Below are 18272 nucleotides of genomic sequence, written 5' to 3'. Positions count from 1 at the left end.
TGGTTTTGGGATGCGGTTAGGGGAGGGGAGATTTTGAAGCTTGTGAAGTCCACATTGATACCATTGGGCAGCAGGGTTCCCAAGCGAAATATGAGGTGCTGTTCCTGCATCCTTCAGGTGACATCGTTGTGGCACTGCAGGAGGCCCAGGATGGATATGTCGTCTGACGAATGGGAGGGGGAGTTGAAATGGTTTGCGACTGGGAGGTGCAGTTGTTTAGTGCGAACCGAGCGTAGGTGTTCTGCAAAGCGGTCCCCAAGCCTCCGTTCAGTTTCCCCGATGTAGAGGAGGCCACAACGGGAACAGCAGATCTGCAAAGCGGTCCCCAAGCCTCCACTTGGTTTCTGCAAAGCGGTCCCCAAGCCTCCGCTTGGTTTTTTGCAAAGCGGTCCCCAAGCCTCCGCTTGGTTTTATGAGGTTTTCTGATTCCTTCTAAGGAATCTCAGATTATCCAGCATCTGCAGTTCCTACTATCTCTGAAACAGATATGAATAGGAAGGGTTTAGAGGGATTTGGGCCAAATACTGGCAAATGGGACTAAATTAATTTAGGATATTTGGTCAGCATGGATGTGGTGGACCAAAAGGTCTGTTTCTGTGCTGTATAACTCTATTGCTCTATGACTCTCTTACCAGCACTTAGATGAAGGAATTCTACTGCAATGGTGTTTTTTAAAGTAGGACTATTGGCCATGATTCAAGGAGAATTTCTGATTCTTTCTCAAGTCCAGGGTGATCTTTAGCATTCATCTAAGCCAACAGAACAGATAAAGATAGATAGATAAATAGGTAGATAGATAGATGGATGGATGGATGAAGGGAAACTAGTAGATGTAAGATATTTGGAATTCCAATAGGCATTCAAGAAGGTACCACACATAAGGCTGTTTTATTAAGATAAGGGCCCATGATGTTGGCAATAGTATGTTACATGGTGGAGGATTTGCTAATGAATAGAAGTGAGATAGTTTAGATAATGGGTACATTTCCAGGATGACAACCTGGAACGAAGGGATTTCACAAGGATCAGTGCCAGGGCCATAGATATTCAAATATATATTAATGACTTGGAGGACCGAGTGAATATACTACAGCATACTTTGTTTTAACCGGCATCTTAATGAACTGGTACTCTCGATAAACTGACAAAAATTATATCCCTGAAATACCAGAAGTTTACTTTATTACCATGATCTCAGAGTAGTCAGTTGAGGGTGCAAGTGAGAAGGCTCTCTGCCATTAAGTTTCATGTAAGGCAAAGTTGCATTATTATTTAAATCATTTATGCTGTAAACAAAGTATTACATTGACGTGTCTACCCTCTGCATTACATTTCTATTAGTTAATGTTTGTTTTTACATTGATTATGTGGACCTCTTGATCAAAAGGAATATCTGATCAATGGCACACTCCTGGTCCCTAGGTGCCAGTTAATGAAACATTTGTTGTAATATCAAGTTTGTAGATTATAAGCACTAGATTAGAATTGCAAGGAATGAGGATGACAAAATGTCTACAGAGGGATAGAGTTAAATGAGAGGGCAAAAACTAGGGCAATGGTAAAGTGGAATAATATGGGAAAATGTGACATTATGCACTTTGGCAGGAAGGTTAGAAGAATTGAATTTGTCTAAATTGGGAAAGACTGCAGCTATCTGTAACACATTGGGGGTCCTTGAATCACAAAAGCTAGCATCCAAGTTCAGTCAGTAATAGGGAAGGCAAATTATCTTGACCTTTGTCTCAAAGTGAATGGACTTTAAAATAGAGAGAACTTGCTGAAACTATACAAGACACTAGTCAGATCACAGCTGGAATACTGTGAACAATTTTGGCGCTCTTGTTTAAGGAAAAATACTGGCAATGGAGACAGCCCAGAGCGGGTTCACTGGGTTGATCCTGGATATGGCGGGAGTTTCTTTTGAGGAGAGGTTGAGTAGATTAGGCCTGTACTCATTGGAGTATGGAAGACTAAGAGGTGACCTTATTGAAACTTGCAAGATTCTAAGTAGATGAGCAAAGGTTATTTTCCCTTGTGGGAGAGTGTGGGATCAGAAGCCATAACCTCACAGTAAGGGATTGTTCATTTAAGAAGGAGATAAGGAGGAATTTTATTCTCTCTGAAAGTAGTCATTCTGTGGAATTCCTTACCAGAAAGTATGTTCATTAAGTATGTTCAAGGGTGAGAAAGATAACTTTTTAATCAGTAAGGGTATCAAGGGTATGGGACTAAGACAGGAAAGTGGAGTTGAGGATTATGAGATCAGCCACATGACCTTATTAAATGATGAAGTAGACTCGATAGGCTGAATCGCCTACTTCTGCCCTTATCTTCTAGTCTAGTGTTCTAACAAGTAGTCATGACCAGAGTTTAATGTCTCACAGAAACAGGGGTATACCAGTTAGATCCTGAAGCCTGCTGTACCTCTCATTCAAAGGATTACAACTCTGTAGACTGCAGCTAGGAAACATTATTTATTGAACATAGAGTCATAGAGATATACAGCACGGAAACAGACCCTTCTGTCCAACTTGTCCATGCTGACCAGATATCCTAAATAAATCTAGTCCCATTTGCCAGCATTTGGCCCATATCCCTCTAAACCCTTCCTGTTCATATACCCATCCAGATGCCTTTTAAATGTTGTAACTGTACCAGCCTCCACCATTTCCTCTGGCAGTTCATTCATACGCACACCACCCTCTGCATGAAAAAGTTGCCCCTTAGGTCCCTTTTAAATCTTTCCCTCTCACCTTGAACCTATGCCCTCTAGTTTTGGACTCCCCTGCCCTGGGTAATAGACCTTGTATATTTACCTTATCCATGCGCCTCATGATTTTATAAACTTCTAAAAGGCCGCTGACACTCCAGGGAAAATAGCCCCAGCCTATTCAGCCTCTCCCTATGCAGCAGAGGTTACATTCAAAATGATGAGTTACACCCAAGAAACAAATTAATTACTGCATTGGTGACCTTAACAAAATGTTACTTTGTAAATTGTGTGAGCAGAGTTCTACAATTTCCACCCAAATTATCCACGTTGTACATGATTGGGTTTTTTTGCTGTTCATTTTTTTCTATTGATCATTATTCCAGGCAAAAGATGGAACTAGTCCTGGGCAATTAGCCAGAGTAAATAGCAAGATGAATCATGCATGGTTTATGCTTCTTTGAGATAATATGCCTCAGCAGACCGTAACATTTGATTGATTTTTGCAATGTTTGTCTACATAATAATAACCACAATAATTCTTTATATGCTTTCACATCCACCACCTGGAAGGACCAATGCAGCAGGTACACGTGGGCATCAACACATTCAACTCACACAACATTCTGACTTAGAAATATATTACCATTTCCCCATCGTAATTGCATCAAAATTCATTTTCTTTTTGTGGATGTGATTGGATCGTCCAATTATATTCCAACATTGTCCCGTCATCTTTGTGACAAAATTTTGAATCCAATCAAATGTGATCAGCCCGAATGAAATCAGAATGGTTGCATTCACTGCATTCCTACTGTTTCCATGCAAAAAATCAGCCACATTTTAAAATGATGCACTATCTAATGTCTAGTCATTGTGCCCTCACCTTGTGGGTTTGATCCTTAGCCCATTCCTGTAATCTTTTAAACGCACCTTCATTACATTCAATGATCCAGTCTTTTCAATGTTTACTCTATCTTGGTGGCTGAAATTGCCATCCAAATCCAATTACCAGAACACGTCTTCCTATGCCAAGAGAAATTATTCTTGTTACTGTTCATCTGCCACCACCTCTCCATCCAAATGGCATTTAAAAAGATTGGAATTTGCTTGAAAGGGAGAGCGGACTGTCTCTTTTGAGGCTGCAACAGTAGCCAGGGCGTGTATACATGGAGTCTCCCAGCGCTCAATCACCGGTTTGCCCAGGATCTGTAAATGCGTGTCGCTGTCATTGTACTCAGCACTTGCTAACCTCCAGTCCGGTTTGCAGTTCTTGCACAGTGAGAAAATGGCATCCTTGCTTTCCAAACTCATTCTGTTTACAGTCAGGGTGGAGAAAGGGGAGGGTGACAGCTGGACACTGGTCTATAAGAACTCTGATTAATGCTGAAATTGCAGCTTCCATTTGTGCTTCCCCCCTCCTTCAATGTAAAGCTCACATGTTAATGTTAACATAAATAAGCATGAATCAACTGTGGTCTAACAGTTGTTACTGAACTTTACAAGTCCTGACAGCAGAGGGAGAGGGGCGCAAGTAACACAAGTATGCCATTTAAATCATACCCTATCTCGATGAAGACATTTATGAAGGCATTCTTGATCACAGTGTCCCAGTACCTAAGCTAAGAGGTGATTTTCCCCATGAGTATACTTTATTCATAAAAACTTATAAAACGACTTTTCACAACAAATTGGGCATTAGAAGTGTGATACAGTTCTTTCCGTGCAGCCACGACAATGTGAGATGCCTCAAAACAATTACAATTACATGTTATGTTTACAATATCTATTCCTTGATAAAGTAACTGCCTGAAACACTGTTTTCAGGTCCCCTGAATACTATGATAGGAGGGCCTTAGTCTGTGAACCATCTCCAAGTTTTACTGCATCCCACAGCATTTATCCTGGACCTTGGAATTTCCAAGTCTGCAACATTCAGTTACAATCAACTTTTTAGGCAGACCAATGAGCATCTTTCACCAAGTTGGTGGTCTTCCAGCTGCAGTTGATGTTTGTCTTGATGTGTATCCCTGGAAATATCTCATAGAGCACAGACACCTGCACTGCAGATTTGCTTACAAATGAACTTTGACGAAAAAACACTGAATATTTCTTCAGACCCACATTGCAAAGACACATTCCAGAAGGAGGTGGGTGACAGTCTTTTCTTCACCAGAGCCTCATTGAGGGAATTGTGTGGAGGTGGTGTGATTAATTGACTTTGACTGAATATTGCAGACTGGCACATTCCAGGGTCTAGGACTACGTGCTGAGGACATATTAAAGATTGGGGCAGCTGTTGCCAAGGCACAATGGGGTTAGATCACTGTCTAAGGTCTTTCTGCTGAAGTTAAATGGGGGTCTGTTCAGACCATCCCGGGGCCTCAAATGTATATAAATATAGTCTTGTAAGAAATTCCTTGGGTTTGTTTACTGGATAGAGTCAAACTTCAATGTTTGTTTTATTTCTTCATATGCTGCTCTACAGAATCAAATTGTTTCTGTGATTATGTGTGTATATAAAGGTATTTTCATGAATACATTATACTTTTGAAATTAAGAAAATGCAGTAAGGATTTAATGGGAACAATCTTTTCCAAGCCAAGCTATGGCCTGGCACTTGTTTGAAAGTTATTGTGGTGAGGCATTCTATCAAGTGACTTTGACAGTCTGCTCTGTGAACAATCAGACAGGGTGCATCATCTTCCTTTAATGACCTTGCCTTGCTAAAACACAGTACAATTGCAGTTTGTTTCAACTTGTTTGTACCACTGCACAAATTCTGCCTCTTTTTTGTGCTTGTCAGAGTCTTGACCTTTTGTCAGCGTTGACTCTCTGTGATATCATGAATAAAATCTCTTTGCCTCAAAGTCTGGGCCTTTGGTGTGTGATTTAATGTAGTCTCTTCGACAGGGGCATTCTGTCAAATGACTTTGACAGTCTGCTCTGTGAACAATCAGACAGGGAGCACCATCTTCCTTTCCCTCAAGGCCTCAAGATATTACATATGGACCACTGTTCAGCTAAATGACTATTCTCTCCCTACAAATGGTATGAGCTGGCCAGCTTATTGTGATGGGCAAAACAGTTGAACTTATCCCTGATTCATATGTATTCTCAAGTACTTTCCAGCAGTAATCACTGGATAGCAATTGGGAGTTGGAAATTTGGGTGGGTGAGGCTAATTGTACTTATCCTGCTACCTGCTATCTTGGCTCAGATCAGTAATTGAACGTAGAGTGTAATGGACAGTCTGAAGTAGAACAATTTGCATATATTTACTGTGTTTCATTCATAAAATGCCGAGTCACTTCACAGCAGCATTATTAGATAAAACACTTGACACCAAGATATAGAATTAGAATGTGATTTGAACGAGTCTTTACAACAATCAATTACATGACACCAGATTTTCTTAAATTGAATTAAAATTTCACTATCTGCCCAATGCCCAGAACACTTGCCTGTGATTCTGGATTGCTAGTCCAATGACATTACCACTATGCCACAACCTTCCCCAAGGAAATGGGAATTGGCAAGGAGGCAAAGGATTTAAAGAGAATTACTGGACTTCTCTGGATAAACTAAGAAGTTGCCCGTCAACAGAAAATAGCAGAATGTGAAAAACAAGTGGGCCAGTCATATAAATGGGAACCAAGGCTGGCTGCTTAGTCATAGAATGTGATAGGGAACAATGGGGAGAATTGATGTTTTGAATCCAGAATATGGGGGTTCCTCTCACTGGGATCATGTACTGCCTGACACACCTTTGCTACATATACCTGATAACAACTCTGACAGTGGAAAACAAATAATGTAAGTGGTTCAGAAGATTGAAATCAAAGTACCTCTTATGCATGGGATTTCTGTAATTGGATAATAAGAACATGGGTGAGAGCCCATGGTGGGTTTGGTGAAATTTAGGCACTTGTTCCACAACTGTTAACAAGGCCTAATGGGGGTAAAATTAACTCTGTTATGCTCTGTAAACATTGCCCAGACACTATAAAGTATCAAGTCTTGCTTGTCTTGCATCACAAAATTGATGTCTGGCATCACAGCCTGAGTAAGCACTTTCAAGAAGAGAGGGAAGATAAATTGGAAAAGAAAACAACATGTGGGGTTTACAGGAATTATTCTGTAAATAACTGAGCCACACAGATCAGTAAAGTACTGCAAGAAAAACTAAATCATAAGAATGGGATAGCGAGGGACACCCATCACCTGTGGAACTGTATGCCAAGAAAGAGTCAGCAGTAGAAGTGGGGAGAAAAATGAAAAAAATGCCACCAAACTTTTACACGACACAATAGGTACAAAACTGCATAGAAATAATGTTAAATTAGTCAAACAAAATACTTTTAACAATTGGCAGCTGCATAGTTGGTTTGATTGACAACAACTGACTCACAGTGTTGAATCAATAGATATTCCTATGAATGCACTTGTCAAGTGTGACATGCTGGATTGTCATTTGATGGATGTATGAGCCAAAATGCATTTGAGAAAATAGCTCAGAGGCTATAAATCACGAAGTTGGTTGGTCACATGCAATCAAAGAACACAAGTTAGAGAAATCAAAGGATAGATAGCCTGAGTTTTTTTTTGCCTTTTCTCAAAATGTCAGATCAAGACACAAAGACAGACCAAATTTTATTTATTCCCAATTACAATTACTTTGTGTTTTTTTTTGGATCAAAGTGCAACCTCTTTGTGTGCATCTCAGTTTGAAAGAACAGCTCTGTCTCTATTCATTCCAAAAGCTCATGAGTTATGTTGTTGCTTTTGTTTAAGACAATCATGGCTTTAAAAGGTCCCTGGACTGTAGAATTCAAAAACGTATCAAAAATCGACATTATATAACTTCAATAAAAATCAATGTGACATATGTTGAGGGCATCTACTTAAAAATACGTTGTGACATCATGGAGAATGGTGGAACCAAATTCATAGGGTGCAGAGGAGTTGAAGTCCTTGCTTGAGGTGGGGATCCCTTGTTAGTGGATAGCCTGTAGGTCTAACTGCTTTTTTTGCACCATTTTCCTCTGCCATTGAGGCCCACTCAGCTTAGGCACTATTTCCCTGGTTAAATATGGAAATACTCAGCAGGTCAGGCAGCATCAGAGAGAATTAATGTTTCACATTGACAACATTCGATCTTTATATGTGTCTATATTTGACTGATTATCACTTCCTTTTGCATTGCATCATTATCATCACGTTTGGCATTTAATCATTCCTGGCCTCCACCCACTTTGTTCCTATTTCAGACAACAGACTTGATTCGAATCTTTTCATCTCTAACAACTTGCAGTTCCGAAGAAAGGTCATTGCTTTGAAACAGTAACTGTTCATCTCTCCACAGCTTCGGCCTGATGGGCGTTCTCAGCATTTTCTGTTTTTAATTCCACTGGTGACACTGGCTGGGCCAACTAACTGCTATATTTAAATGGCCTGGTTTTAAAATCTATATCTGTACAACTATATCAAGAGAAATTAAAAAGTTATGAATTTATTCATCTTTAGTCAACTCCTCTTTATGCATTGTCAGTAATCCTCAATGAGTTTTATGGAAACAATATAAATTCCTAATTAATGTAGAAGATAAATAAACTTTCACACTTAATCAAATAGACATTATTGATTGTGTTAATACTAAAATCGATGACATAAAACTCTGTACTGACCTGCACAGTGAATAGGTAATACCTATAGGGGGGTTGGTTGGGTCAGCTGACTGGGCAGCTGGTTTGCAATGCAAAGTGATGCTAACAGTGTGGGTTCACATCTGCATTGGCTGAGGTTATCATGGAGGATTCTCCTTCATAACCTTTCCTTTCATCTGAAGCATGGTGACCCTCAGATTAAAGCACCACCAGTTGTCTCATTCCAATGTTGCAGCAGCTCAATGGTCTAATAGGACTATGAAAACTTTACCTATTAACCCATTAAGGACTGGGAATTAAGGATCTTGGAAGCACTTGGAAGATGTCATTAAAACGATGGATAGAAAATTAGCTAACTAATAGAAGTCATAAACAAAAATTGCTGGAAAAGCTCAGTATCTGTAGAAAGAAATCAGAGTTAATGTTTCGAGTCCAATGACCCTTCCTTCTGACGAGGCACTAGTCAGTCTAAAGCTGGAATACTGTAATCAGTTTTGGACCCCATATCCAAGAAAAGATACACTGTACTGACATTGGAAGCAGTCCACACAAGGTTCACTAGGTTGACTGTCTTATGAGGAGAGGTTGAGTACATTGGGGCTGTACTCATTCCAGTTTAGAATAATGAGAGGCAACCTCATTGAAACATACGAGATTCTAAGAGACCTTTGACAGGGTGAATGCAGAAATGGTGCTTCTCCTCATGGGAATCTATGACCAGAGGGCATAATTTCAGAATTGGCGTCACATATTTAAGACACAGCAGGAATTTATTCTCTCAAAAGTTAGTGAATTTGTGGAACTTTTTTTACTGCAGCGCTAGCTCATTAAGTATGTCAAAGCCTAAACAGAAAGGTTTCTAATCAGTAAGAAAATCAAGGGGTTATCAGGAAAAGGCAAGCAAGTGTAGTTGAGGATGATCAGATTAGCCATGATTTCATCAAATCTGCTGTGCCATTTGATGAGTTGAATGGCCTATTTCTGTTCCTGCATCTTATGTATATTCTTCAAGGTTCATAATTACAACTTGTCTTCATAAACAATAATTAAGAATAAACATAGCTCAGTTTACCAAAATCTATCTACTTAGGATTTTCAAATCTCATGCCTTAAATGCTTCAATTGTGACTACGTAGATTATTAAAATAAGGTCATTCATGAGATGTATTTTTAGTCTTCTTTTAACTTGGCACATGAAACTGTTCCCATTTACTTCACTGTGGTACATGCAGAGGTATCTGTGTTGAAAGTTGGATTGTCAATAACACTGATGGTGTCTTTTACTTCCAATCATTCAAATGATTTTTCCTCTACTTCCCTCCAAGCATGTTAACTCAGATTGATCAAGATATCAAAATGGTTTGGAAAGAAGATAATAATCTGGGTTTTTAGTCAGCTCTCCTTCTTCACTTTTGTATTGATGCTGTATTTTTCTGCGCAATGTCTTGGGACCATTTAATATATTAAGGACAAGTTTAGAAATGCAAGTTGTTGTTACTGATAGGACTTATAGTCTTAAACTGTAACAACATATGCTACAAATACCTATGTGATGCACTGAATTGAATTTAAGTCTGTTTGGTCTCTACACTTTTATTAATCCTTAACCCAAAAACCAGTGTATTCCAGAGTAAAAAAAAGCAGTTCAATTGCCACTGTACTCAGCAGTTGGCAACCAGAAATTGAGACCTGTTGGCAACAATTAACTCAGGTCTATCCCTAGGAGGTTTGTATTTAAGTAATGAAGAATCCAAGAGAAACTGACTGTAGCTGTAAGTTCCAAAGTTTTATTGAAAAAACAAATGTTACAAAAATCAAATAAAAAGTAATTTTAGCAAATAATTTCATTATATTCAGAGAAATTCATCTTAAGAAATCATTTTTTGTTGAGGTCTCATTTTTTTCTGAAGTATACTTATTCAGCTTCTGACTTTCTTTTGTCACTGCTTCTTCATTTAATCCTTGGATGTGGAGGTGGCACAGGCAATATGGTGGTGGATGAAGAGAAGTATTAAGCAAGGGATTTATTTAAGTCTTTAGCCACAGCACAAAATGGAACACCCAAAAACTGGCAAATGAGACAAAGAAATAACAATTTAATTTAATGTGTTATTTGAGTGAATACCTTTGACTGCATTCAACTTTTGGGGTGAAAACCCCAGCTTTGCAGTATCCCCATGGTTCATGAACCGTGGGTGGGGTGTCCCCCAAATCAACCTCTCCCAGAGTGTATCGGAGCCTCAGATGCCAACAGCTAGGGACTTAAAGAATTTGTCCTCTGGTTGTGGACAGAACTCCAGAGTTCTTTTGGGAACTCAATCCCATTTAATAATTGCTCCTGGAAGCAAAGTTAGGGACAGCTCAGCATTGTACATTTAAAACACTAAGTATGTCACCTACTGCAAGTGATTAAGGTGCAGTGCTAGTGAGGCAGGTTTAACACTGCAGTCAGTACTATCTACTTCTACATGCAGTTCTGCTTAAAAGGCACAATTAAGGTGCTGCTCTGAAATCATAAGATTACTTACCTTACCATCAGTTGGAGAGTACAGGTTGTCAACTGTATCTCCAAGGTTTGAGAGCATTTTGGGTTGAATATCCTTTGATATTGGGGGCTCCTGTAATTAGGACCTCTGTTCCTCATTGCAAACATGGAAAATCATTAGTATCATTCCAGGAGGCCACTGAGCCAAAGCGAATTTAGGTATCTCTCTCCCTCCATTCAATGATGTTTTAGACACAGAAGGAGCTGAAAATAATGTACAAAATAAATAAGTTACCCAATTCTGGAAGTGTTTTTCCAAGCTTTTTATTCTGAGCCTCAAGCGGTTCCACCCACTGGCACTGGCTGCCCTCTCTTTTTTCAGTCTCTCAATGTTTTGATACAGCTTTGAGATCTTTTTATCCCTCTTCTGAAGCTGTGTTTGGGTGAGGGATAGGGGGAAGTTCAGGTATTTGCTACAACCTGGAGAATTTTGCTTCTTCTTCCTGCTCCTGTGGACAAGAAGCTGGGTCATCCATTGAGTCATACATTCCTCACTGTCCCTTTTCAACATAATTTCACTTGTGGTATCGGTGGGCCGGGGGTCTTGGGCTGCCTTGAATTGGACAAACTTTACTTCTGGAGGAGAAGTAAGCATTTAGGAAATGTGAAGTCACAGCTATCAGAAGCTTTTACTATGTCTCCAACACCATTTGCAAATACAAAGAGACCTTGGCATGCATTTTCATAGGTCCTTGAAGGAACAGACTAGATGAGTAAGTTGGTCAAGAAGACACATTGTTTACTTGTCTTTATGAGAGCAGGGAGAATATGATGTTATGTAAGCCACAACTGGAGTACTGAGTGTAGTTCTGGTCACCACACTACTAGGAAAAGATGTGAAGGAAGGATGTGGTCACACTAGACAGAGTATATAAAAGATTTGCAAAAATGTTTCCTAGGCTGTAGCATTCAGTTATTAAGAGAGACTAGACAAGCTGGGGTTGTTTTCCTTGGAGCAGAGAAGGCTGACGGAGGACCTGATTGAGATGTACAGCATTATAAGGGACATGGACAAGGTAGATAGAAAGCAGCTGTTCCTTGTAGTTGAAGGGTCAATAACAAGGGAGTACAGATTTAGGATAAAGAGCAAGAGGTTTAGAGGAGATTTGTTCATAGAGTCCTTGAGGTTTACAGCCCAAAAAATACACCCTTCTTCCCATTGAGTCTGTGCCAGTCAGGAAGTTAAGAATGTTTGCACCTAGAAGATGGTGGGTATTTGTAACTCACTACTTGAAAGGGTGGTAGAGTTGTGAATCATCACGACATTTTTAAGTATTTAGGTGATCACTTGATGCACCACAGCATACAATTTATAGGCTATGTGCTGGAAAATGGGACTAGAGTAGATGGGTGCTTGATGATTGGCGCAGACAATGATATGCCAAAAGGCCTCTCCTTGTGTTGTAAAACTCTGACTTAAATGAAAAGATATTATTAATTTGCATTTATGAGTGTCCCCTTTCTCTCTCATCACCTATGCTACGGATATAGTCGCTGCTGATATCTCAAAAGTGGCGTCCTTAACCATTGGGACCTTGTTTTGTATGTCACTATGCAACTGACTGTCCCCAGTGGTCTCTTTGGCAGAGGAGGAAATTAAATTATATTTAGTTCTATAGAATCCATTTTAGATTCACCATCCAATTACTCAGGGGTCAAACTTCCAGGCAAATATACTACATGCTTTTAATATAAGAATAAGCATTACTAGCTCAAGCAGCGAAGGAACAGATTTTTGACGTCCCTTGCACTGTCAACAATTCAGAGGATCTTGTCCATAAGGAACGTCATTTAGGCAAACTCATATGCAGCTATGATTGAAGCACGAAAGAGGCAAAGTACTATCTAATTTGTCTTATTAAAGACATTCTAGGAAAAAAATTAACCTCTAATGTGTCCAATAACAAAGGAAAAATTATTTTCTAATTTCACAGTCACAGTATTTGAAGAAGCAATCTTGAAAATCATCTGAAGCGCTTGTAAATTTGTGTCTTTTAACTCATTCTCTCAGCCCCTTTCTCTACATTTTTCTTTGAATTTCTGCAAACTAAATACAAATAAATAAGTGCATTGCCTGTTCAACAATTTCACTTCCAGCACAGATTGTTCTTTGGTGAAACTGCTCTCTCTCTCTCTCCTCAGCAGCAGCCACGTACTCCGGAAGGCTCGCCCCAAACTGGAAATTTGCAAGGAACCAGCACATTCTTGTTCCTGGGCCTCAGACTTTCAACTCTTTCCTGGCAGCAATGGTTTGTGACTCGATTGAGGTTGCTCCAAACAGGTCCAGGTCCATCACTCAAAACATTCCTGATAATAGTCCTAAAACTGTCTTCTGTTAGTTGCCTTATCTTTATTCAGTTAAATGTGCAGCATCATCCTGGGGTCTAAACCAAATGAATAACAACAAAATACATTTATTTTACACCTTTAAATTTGTCTTGTTCACTTGAGGCTACTGTACTTGTAATGAACAACACGGTAATAAAACATCTTCTCGGTGCTCCACAATGACATTATCAAACCAAATTTTACTTGCAATCACATAAGATATCAGGACAGATGAAGAAGGGTCCGACGCAAAACATCAACTTTCCTGCTCCTCTAATGCTGCCTGGCCTGCCGTGTTCCTTCAGCTCCACCCTGTATTATCTCTGACTCCAGCATCTGCAGTTCTTACTATCCCTGAGGACAGATAACCAAACGTTTTGTAAAGACATGGGTTTACGGAGAACCTGAAGGAAGGAGAGTTTAGAGAAATTCAAAGAGGGAATTTCTAAGACAAGTTGAGGTAATTCTCCCTAACCAGTGTTCAGGAATACGCTGCCTGAAAAGGAGCTGGAAGCAAATTCAATAGGAAAGTTTCGAAAGGGGAACAAAAACCAAAGGTAAATTAATGGAGGCACCATGGCCTGAATGGCCACCTGAATTCTTTAATTGCTAATTAGGGTCACACAATAAAGATTCAAGCTAGGGCAGGCGAATTAACAACAAACTAAAATAAGTGAAATAAAAAAGGAAAATGACAATTAAAATCATTAGATTGGAATCTCAGATTGGACTGCAAATTTTTGTGGCAGCTTCTGGAAGAGATATAAAACCTTCATCCTGTTTGCCCTCTCAGCTGGATGTAAAGATTCCATGGCAAGAATTTGAAAATAAGCAGGGGAGTTCTCTTTGCTATTGTTGGCCAATATTTAACCTTCAAATAATAGATAAAAGCTTATCTGATTGTTATTGTTTGCTGTTTGTGGGAGCTTAGTGTATCTACCATGATTTTCATATTACAATGACTACACTTCAGAGACTCTAAAGACAATTTGGAACATTAAAATTGTGAAAGGTGCTATTTCATTTTCTTCTCTTAGGTGTGGTTACGTGTTTATATATTGTGATGCTGAAAAATGTGCCATCAATGAGTGTTCGCACATTTCAACTACCACACTGGCTAGTTTTCAGTTTGCTACTTAGGCAAATTCTTAGCACACCAGCCTCCAGGTACAAATCCAGCCTGATGTTTCATTCCAATGAAGGCAGAAGAAAAACAGCCTGCTTCCCACCTTGATAGCTACACTTGCCCAAGAACCAAGCATCTGCCAAGGTACAGAACTTACACTCAGTAATTAGAGTAAGCTTGGCTGTGTGCAAATTGATTGCCATATTTCCTAAATTAGGTGAAGGAGTTTGAAGAATACTTTATTAGTAAGGGGTTAATTCCAGAGGTCACCTTTTCAAGGTAAGGAGCTGGAAGTTTAGAAGGAAAATGTTTTCAGCCAGAGAATGGTGGGTATCAGGAGCTCACTGCAAAAAAAGGGTAGATGTGGGAACCCTTCGGGCGTTTAAGACGCATAAAATGTGCAGTTGAAACACCATGGGCCAACTGCTGGAAAATGGTACGAAAATAGATGTGTTTGACTACTGTTACGGACAGGATGGGCTCAAGGTCATTTTTCGGTGCAATAAAACTCTAGGACTCCGTAAAGTGTTTTAAGACTGCAGTGGTTGTAAAAGATACTTTGCAAAGGAAAGTTTTATTTTCTGCGTTGCTTGTGGGACTGCAAGGTTTTGTACCTGACCACAATTTCTACACTACACTGACCGCGGGGAAGGGAATAAGTACTTCCAGACGGGCAGAGGTTGCGGAGGGCGCTACATGAATGCAAGTCGGTGTTCATCGTTGTGGGGGAACCAAAACAGAAATCACGGGGGAAACTCAGCAGGATTTACGGAGAGGAAGGTTGCCTGCTGAGTTTTCCACAAAATTTGTTTTCTTGTCCTAATTTCCAGCGTTCGCAGTTGCGTGGGGCGTGTTTTTTTTTTCCTGTCGTTGTCGGGGATGGTTTGTCGTGTGCGAATCGGGCGTCGCCTATCTAACGGGCGACCACAATTCAAATTTCGGCAGAAAGGAAATAATACAAAACACACGTACTGCCGACGAATTTGACGTTTCCTTCTCCTCCTCCCCGTAAAAGGAAGTCCAAGCATGGCGGCCGCGGCAAAGGAAAACTACAACTCCCGGCGGACGACGCGGCCCGGTCCCGCCACTCGGAGGGTCCCGGATGGCGAGTTGCCATGGAGACGCTCTGACGTGCAGTGCGGGAAACCCCGTAGCGCTGCGGTTGTTGCGCAGTTTCAGCGTCGGTTGGGATTTTTTTCCCCCCCTTTTCCCCTCCCCCACCGTCATAGCCGCTCTCGGTCGCTCACTCTGTCTGTCCCTCTCAGTGTTGGTGAAGCGCAGGCGCCGAAGCAGCCGCCGGCGGTGCTGCTGTTGGAGGTGGTGGTGGAGGCGGTGGTGGGGGGTAGGAGGAAAGAAAAATAAAGTGAAAGGAGGAGTGCTAATCGATCCGACCCGCTCGGCGACCGGACCCGTTAGCTCCGGCGGAAAGAGGGGGGGAAAGAAAAGACATACAGACCGGCACAGAGAGAGCTCCATTGAAAATCGGAGAAAACGGCCGACCAACACCGAGAAACCGCCTTGCCGTCGAGCCGCGCCGACAGCCCCGTTTCCTCCCCACCCGCCGCCATGAACAACCAGGGCGGCGACGAGATCGGGTAAGAGGCCGGAGAGTAGGCCCCGAAGCCTTACCTTGAGTTTGGAGACCAAAGTTTTTCCCTTCAACGCGTGCGCGGGCGGCCTTTGAGGTTGACGGCGACGACTAGCCGCCGGAGTTTAATTTAACGTTTTTTTTAAAAAAAAAGTGTATTTATTTTTGTTTTCCCCGCCTCCCCGTTAATGACGAGGAAAGAGAACTTAAAAGGGACCCGGGAACAGCGGGGCGGGTAATGGCGCCTGGTGAAGGTCAATGTCCAGGCGGGAGAGAGGAATTTTTCTTTCCCTTTCACTGTCCAAGTTTTCTTCATCTTCTCTCGTTTCGGGTTTAACCTGGTCTCAGTTCGTCCGTTTGATTTTTTTTTCCTCTCCCCGAGTGTTCCCTTTACCCCACACCAAGTTTTAAGTCCCTTTTTCCTCCTTGGCGCTCATTTTGTTTTCTCTTTATTTAAAGCACGCTGACGGTGGGAGTTGGATGTGAGAGTAGGGAGGAAGAAGCATGGCGAGGGGGCACAAGTCCAAATCCTCGGCACGTGTAACCCAAACACACGACAAACCTTTTAATAAAATCCCTTTACTATCTATAGGCTTATTTTCGCCTCTTAGAAACGCCAGTTTAGTAGCGTTTTTTTTTGCGGAACTAGGAAATGCTTCAAAGCTACCTCACCACGTGCTATACCATGTGGCTATTATCAGGGCCGAAGGAGGGTCACTGCACCCAAAATGTTAACTTTAAAAAAAAACCCAAAGACCTGCGGTTGCTGCAAATCAAACAAAAACCGAAGTTGCTGGAAAAGCTCAGCAGGCCTGGCAGCATCTGTGAAGAGAAATCAGAGTCAACGTGTCGGGTTACCATCCGATCTGAGGAAGGGTCAACGGTCCCGACACGTTGACTTTGATTTCTCTTCACAGCTGGTGCCAGGCCTACTGGGCTTTTCCGGCAACTTCGGTTTTTGTTTCCGAAATGTTAACTCTTATTTTCTCCTTGCGGATGCTGAGTTTTTCTAGCATTCGCAGTTTCTTTTTTTTTTAATGTTATTAGTCTTTTTCGCCGACCATGTCCAGGGATGGAAAAACAAAGCTCCGCTCGAAAAGAAAGTGTTAAACTTGTTTGTGTCGCAATAAGACCGAACATGTGATATTCCTATCAGCCTGCTCGTGTTAATTATTTTTCGGGGGTCTGGTAATGTCGTCTTCTGGAATTTAAGATTCAAATAATTTAAAGGCATGTACTCTTTCTTCCCCGCCCCCCCCATAAGGTTATTTTGTTTCCAAATCAATGCAAAATTAACTTTGACCTGTTTGAAAGTGGCCTTTCGTTCTGGTACACGTGCTGCCCAAAATGAATGATTAACATGGCCTCTATGATTATTCCACACTTTCAGGAGTACAAGTTTGTGAATGCAAGTGGCACTTTCTCAACTGGTCTTTTTCTTTTTAGAAGGAAGAGAAAAGTAGACTGGTGTGCAGATCTAGTGTCCTCCAACTTTGTGTTGGTGCCTCCTTTCCTGCATTGTGAGGAAGTGGGTTTTGTTGTAAATAGACGTGTTGAAGAGATGCAGCATCTGGGGTATACACAAGTAGAATCCCCACAGTGCACGTAGAAACTGTTGGGCCCATTGCGTCTGCTCTGATCCTCTGAAGAGCATCCCATCCTGTGCATGTAACCCTGCATTTGCCATGGCTAGTCTGCATGTCCCAGTATGCTACAGGGCAATTTATCATGGCCAATCAACCTAACCTGCATATCTTTTGAACTGTGGGAGGAAACTGGAGCACTCGGCAGAAACCCACGCAAAATGCAGGGCAAACACCACCGTCATCGAGGCTGGAATTGAGTCCTTGTCCCTGGCGCTATGAGGCAGCAGTGCTAACCGTTGTGCCACCCTACACAAGTTAACCAAAGGAAAATAATATGGATCCTTAATAAAATATTTCAAGGTGATTCTGGAGAGAAGCAAAGCGAGTGTTTCATCCCAGTGAACTTTATAGCACTGGTAAAAGTTTGAGGTGGATCAGGTTTCAGGCAAGGAAATGGAGGAAAGAACTAATGGGGTGGAAAGCAGGTGGCAATAAATGACAGAAGTGATTGTGTGTGAGGCAAAATAGTCTGTAGAAACCTCTTTTCTGTGACACAAACTTCACTACACAAGTAGCTATTAAAGTTTTTTCAGAGATAGTAGGAACTGCAGATGCTGGAGAATTTGAGATAACAAGGTGTAGAACCAGATGAACACAGCAGGCCAAGCAGCATCAGAGGAGCAGGAAGGCTGACGTTTCGGGCCTAGACCCTTCTTCAGAAAT

General features: G+C 41.2%; 1 protein-coding gene and 1 long non-coding RNA gene across 2 annotated transcripts in view; both read right to left on the bottom strand.

Moving 5' to 3' along the window:
* Window positions 1-4024, bottom strand: part of LOC109915729 (guanidinoacetate N-methyltransferase-like) — a 15527-nt gene extending 11503 nt beyond the window's left edge. Inside the window, 2 exon segments of the mRNA XM_020515401.2 lie at window positions 3597-3738; window positions 3846-4024. Of these exon segments, the coding sequence (XP_020370990.1) occupies window positions 3597-3738; window positions 3846-4024 (321 nt within the window).
* A 6115-nt stretch (window positions 4025-10139) lies between these two features.
* Window positions 10140-16515, bottom strand: LOC125486503. The gene is made up of 3 exons (XR_007265167.1): window positions 16005-16515; window positions 10905-11125; window positions 10140-10444 (listed from the first exon to the last, which is right to left on the bottom strand). It is a non-coding gene; the product is annotated as an uncharacterized LOC125486503 (long non-coding RNA).
* Window positions 16516-18272: the final 1757 nt, after the last annotated feature.

Source organism: Rhincodon typus, chromosome 29 (assembly GCF_021869965.1).
Source record: "Rhincodon typus isolate 14 chromosome 29, sRhiTyp1.1, whole genome shotgun sequence".
Lineage (NCBI taxonomy): Eukaryota > Metazoa > Chordata > Chondrichthyes > Orectolobiformes > Rhincodontidae > Rhincodon > Rhincodon typus.
The sequence above is the reverse complement of the archived record's forward strand: the minus strand, read 5'-3'. Positions and strand labels throughout refer to the sequence as shown.